General features: G+C 44.1%; 1 protein-coding gene across 1 annotated transcript in view; it reads right to left on the reverse strand.

Moving 5' to 3' along the window:
* Nucleotides 1–1548, reverse strand: part of LOC122259913 (cartilage oligomeric matrix protein-like) — a 2646-nt gene extending 1098 nt beyond the window's left edge. The window contains exons 1-4 of the mRNA XM_086549162.1: nucleotides 1545–1548; nucleotides 895–1080; nucleotides 646–752; nucleotides 1–273 (exon numbers count right to left, since the gene is read on the reverse strand). The exon at nucleotides 1–273 is cut by the window's left edge and continues 1098 nt beyond it. Of these exons, the coding sequence (XP_086405288.1) occupies nucleotides 1–273; nucleotides 646–752; nucleotides 895–1080; nucleotides 1545–1548 (570 nt within the window). The remainder of the gene's footprint in view (nucleotides 274–645; nucleotides 753–894; nucleotides 1081–1544) is intronic.
* Nucleotides 1549–5000: the final 3452 nt, after the last annotated feature.

The raw sequence follows: 5000 nt of genomic DNA on the forward strand, positions 1-5000 counted from the left end.
ATATATATTCTTAGAACCATATATACACATTGCCTGCAACCAATGCAAGATGAATCTTACGAATCTAACGTTCCTCCCGTCACCGTCTACGTCGAGATCGCAAGCGTCTCCAACGTAATCGCCGTCGGCATCGAGTTGATCTGGATTGTAGACGAAGACGCAGTTATCTAGGGCGCAGCGCTCGTCGGAACACTCGAGAGCCACGTCAGGGTATCCGTCCCTGTCACTGTCGAGGCCACAATTGAGGCCATTCCCAGCTTGACCTTCGGGGCACTGTCGGGAGGGGAGTGAGGGGTGTTGAAGAAGTTTTTGAAAATAATGTAGTAAGTTAGCAGTCACCATCACAAAGTCAGGCGAGATTAGCCACGCCCCCTTATCCCCACGGCCAATCATAATCGCCATTCTCGCTGGATACAAGATGAGCGAGTGAATGCGGAACACATGATTAGCAAGATAGGGAGAAGCGGTTAGAAGGGGGCGGGGTTAGTTTCGCCTAACTTTGTGCCGGCGACTATAGTAGGTTCCACTTTGTATGATGGCTTATAATCGAGAAATGTTACACTGCAGTTTTTTTGTTTGTTTGTTTTCGAATAGGTTATTGATATTTAAGTTGAGTAAAGCTTGTAAAGAAGAGGCAGGACGCACCAGGGACTGCACCAACCACGGTGGATATTTGTTGCACGTATAGAAACTCCCGGTGAAGGTGTGGTTGCAGAAGCTTCCTTCCGGGCATACCGTGTGTTGACATGGGTCTGTGGGCATATAGATTTTCACATATAAATATGGATATGTTCATGTGTGTGAAGCATAATATATACGGTTGTACCTAGCCTTATAATGAGTATGAAAAAAATAATGCCGAGAGTCTTGAAAGCAGCAGTAGTCAGCACTTACTGATGCAGCTTTTCCCATCACCAGTGTATCCTGGCTTACACGCGCACGTATGGGAGGAGCCGGCAATGTTGCAGTCAGCGTAATGATGGCAGTCCCAGCACGGACGGTACACGGGGTCGTCCTCGATCTCGGCGTTAGCTTGTAACGACGAAGGCAGGTCGTCGTACATCTTCTGAGGAATCTTGTCTGTTGGGGAATGAGTGTGAAGTGTGCGCTTAGGAGTCTCAGGGTAGGTCTTACTCCCTGTTTAAAGTCTTCATTAACTTAATCCACTGTCCATGGAATATGATGGGAAATGTTTGAGTAATTCCACACTTGGGCAAACATAGTATGATTTATGAATTCTTTATTTTGTGGTGAAAGGTCTTTGTTAATCGTATTTACTACCCGAGAGTGAGGGGAATAGACATAACAATATGATCCATGACATGAGGCATGACCTTGCCCTCTAACATAAAATGATTGCACCGTATTATTTTTTTCTAACCAAAATCAGTAAACGTGCATACCTATCTCTGTTCATATTTACCCGCGAAATGAAACACAACCACAATAACAGACAAAACACGCTCACCATTCCTTTTACTATCGTAACTATCTCTTCAATTCCACCTCCATACACAAATCACCGTATATACCCATACCCATACCCATACCCATACCCACCCAACCAACATCCACACAACCACAACCACTCATGATCAAACACAACCAACCATTGCAGTAATAAAGAAGATTCGCCCACATCACGTTCTTCTGATTGAAACAGAAGGGACCAAATCGCCCGCCCGTTAACTGATTATCATAAATATTGCCAGAATCCAGCAACAGTGTCTTCCCTGAACTGAGGAACACGCGAATGACACCAATCAGTGGTCGATGGAGAATCTTCAGACCATACGATAACTTTTTGGACCAAGGGAATCGGTTGTGCCATAATACGATAGTCTGGAAGAAAGTAGATGATTTTTTTAGTTATTTTATCTTTTATTATCGTTATTGTCATTGCTGATATTATCGGTATCAATGTTGTTATCATGGTGCTAATATTTACTATCCTTATCGTTATATTATGTTACCGTCAAATTACTGACGTTACTATTAGTAAATTCATTATTATTTGCTGTTACTATATATTATTACAATCATCTTAATCGTTGTAATTATCATCAAAATGATAATGATATGATAATGATGATAATAATGATGTTAATAATGAAAATAATGATAATAATAATGACGAAGACGATGGCGATGGCGATGGCGATGAAGATGGTGATAATAATAAAGAAAACGCTGATAATAACTATAATTAATAAAAAACAGATTCATATACAAGGAATAACTCAAAATACGACCGACTCCTAAAAATCAAAATACCAGAAACAAATACACAAGAAACCTCCCCCAAAAAGCCAAGACAACGAGCGTGTTTACTTCTCCGCTGGAATCGTCAGACCACAAGTCCGACCTTAAGGTAGATCCGGGACCTTGAGCACTGTCGACCCACTTGAGAAAGATTCCTCTGTCGGACGAGGCGGAAAAGCTAGTCTCCACATCCTGCCTCCACATAATCACGTAGAAGGAGGAGTGATCGTGGAAACTGCAGAGAGAGAAGAGCCAATGGCGAGGATAAGTTTGGTATTTAGATCACTATCTTCGATTGATTGTCGAGAGCTAGAGGGACTTTGAAAGAAAGAAAAAAGAAGATGAAGGGATACGTACCTAAAGGTAAAGCCGATGAAATCGTCCCCGAAATCACTGTCCACGAATATTGTGACTGTCAGATCGACACTGCTAACCCTGACGTTTCCTACAAGAGAAATAGATCAATAAACAAAAGACCGTACTAACAATTTCAAAATGACATTTACGAAAAATGCTTCTCGGGGAAAACAGATTCACTTCTCTAAACAAAGGGCGGAAGTGATAAACAATAATTCTGACAATGAGAAATCAATCAAAGATCTATCAATACCAAGAGCCATCGTTGGGTCGGAATATTTGCTTTCGTAACTCTGCAGACCGTCCGCGGAGAATGTCCACTCTGGTGCTTTGAAGCTATGCAGCCGAACTACTTGTAACGTCCTGAGAGATAAAAAAAATAATAAAAATAATAATAATAAATAATTGTACCTTCTGTACCTTCCAATCAATCATTAAAGGAGACTGACAGATAAGCAGCGAAAAGATACAAAGATACGAAAGGGAAGAGAAAATTCCAACCGACCCCAAGCTCTCGTGCCAGAGGGCGCCACTCTTCGGACACGTGTCTGTAGCGTCCACGTGTCCGTCCCCATCATGGTCCTGCGAACACGCGTCCCCAACGCCGTCTGAGTTGACGTCCCCTTGGTCAGCGTTGGCGACGAGGATGCAGTTGTCGTCGCCGTTGAGGACTCCGTCGTTATCCGCGTCGTCATCGCAAACGTCGCCGATTCCGTCCTTGTCGATGTCGCCCTGGTCGCTATTCGGGGTGGAGGGACAGTTGTCCAGCGAGTCCAAGATGGCGTCACTGCGAGGAAATGTTGACTCAGGTCATGGCGGGAATTCTATTTACTTGTGTGCGTTTGTGTGTGAGGGAGATGAGTCCAGGCTCGCATAAAACAACGGCGGATTTCAAGTATGGTTATCATTCGTGTCTCAGCTGATCACGTACGAAATTCGTTCTCTTTACTTTTTTGTCTATGAATTTTAATGTTACGAAATTTAGGGAGATTTTTTATTCATTTATTTTTTTTTATGATTATTTTCTTTTTATCGACACTCACGCATCTGTATCCACGTCATCATCGCACGCATCCCCAAAAAGGTTAGCGTTGCCGTCAGCCTGGTCAGCGTTGGCGGCCAGAGGGCAGTTATCGCAGGCGTCTCCCACTCCATCGCCGTCAAGGTCTGATTGGTCGCCGTTGGCCACTTCCGCGCAGTTGTCAACGTCATTCGCAATGCCTGAATTGCAGTAATATCTTCCCTTTTTATTCCGCTTGCATTTCTCATAGCGATTTCTCTTGTATCGGGTTTGCATATTTGAATAATCTTAATGAAGAGACGACTTATCGCTCGGTTACCTACCGTCGTCATCTGCATCGGCGTCACAGACGTCGCCGGCCCCGTCGCCGTCAGCGTCGTCCTGGCTTGGGTTGGAGTCGTTCGGGCAGTTGTCGCAGTCGTCGCCGTGGTCGTCCGCGTCACCGTCACTCTGGCCGGGATTGTGCACCAGCGGGCAGTTGTCCTGTGGAGGGCGGCGTCTCAACAGGACCGTCAAACATTTCTAGAACGACGCTTGCAACATAACAAAACCTTTCCCCTAACTAAGGTCTAAACGCGAGAATTCTCAGTTTGCAAAATGTCTCGCATGGCAGATGTTTTGCATGATCTTACGTCACTATCAGCCAACCCGTCGTCATCGGCGTCGGCGTCACAAACGTCACCAAAGCCGTCGCCGTCGACGTTTCCCTGGTCGGCGTTGGGCACCACAGGGCAGTTGTCTTGGCGACACTGAGGATCGACGCAAGGGAGCTCGACGTTGGGGATGCCGTCCAGGTCACTGTCAGGTCCGCAGGTCACGCCGTCACCTGCATAGCCTGGCGGGCACTATGGAGGGAAGGAAATATCAAATAGTAAACTTTCACTTTTTTAATAAAGGCTTTACGTTGACTGTTATACATCTAGACGAATAAGGCACATTAGAAATTATCTTTCATGAGATAATAATAAACATTATTTAATATACCTTTAATTTCACGCAATAGCTACCGTTTCCCCCGAACCCGAAGGGGCAAGGACCACAGACGAACAAAGTCTCGTTGAAAGTGACATTGCATGCAACATCAGGGAAACAGGTGTTCAGCTCACAGGCATCTGGGAAGCAAGATTAATTTCACGATTTCTGAAGTAGTACGAATAATTACTTTAGACTGTGTGTGTGTGTGTGTACAGGAGGCTATAGATATGTAGATATACATAGTTACATACATACATGCAAACATACATACATGTTAGTATAGAAATGTGTGTGTGTATTATTTCACAGATAAGCATAGTTTCTTTCATTATGTATATAGTTTTATAGTTTTTTTTTATATCTTATAGTGTCAGCCGGGTGTAAG

Source organism: Penaeus japonicus, unplaced genomic scaffold, assembly GCF_977035675.1.
Source record: "Penaeus japonicus unplaced genomic scaffold, GWHDUDI00000001_assembly GWHDUDI00000021, whole genome shotgun sequence".
In the NCBI taxonomy this organism is placed as follows: domain Eukaryota; kingdom Metazoa; phylum Arthropoda; class Malacostraca; order Decapoda; family Penaeidae; genus Penaeus; species Penaeus japonicus.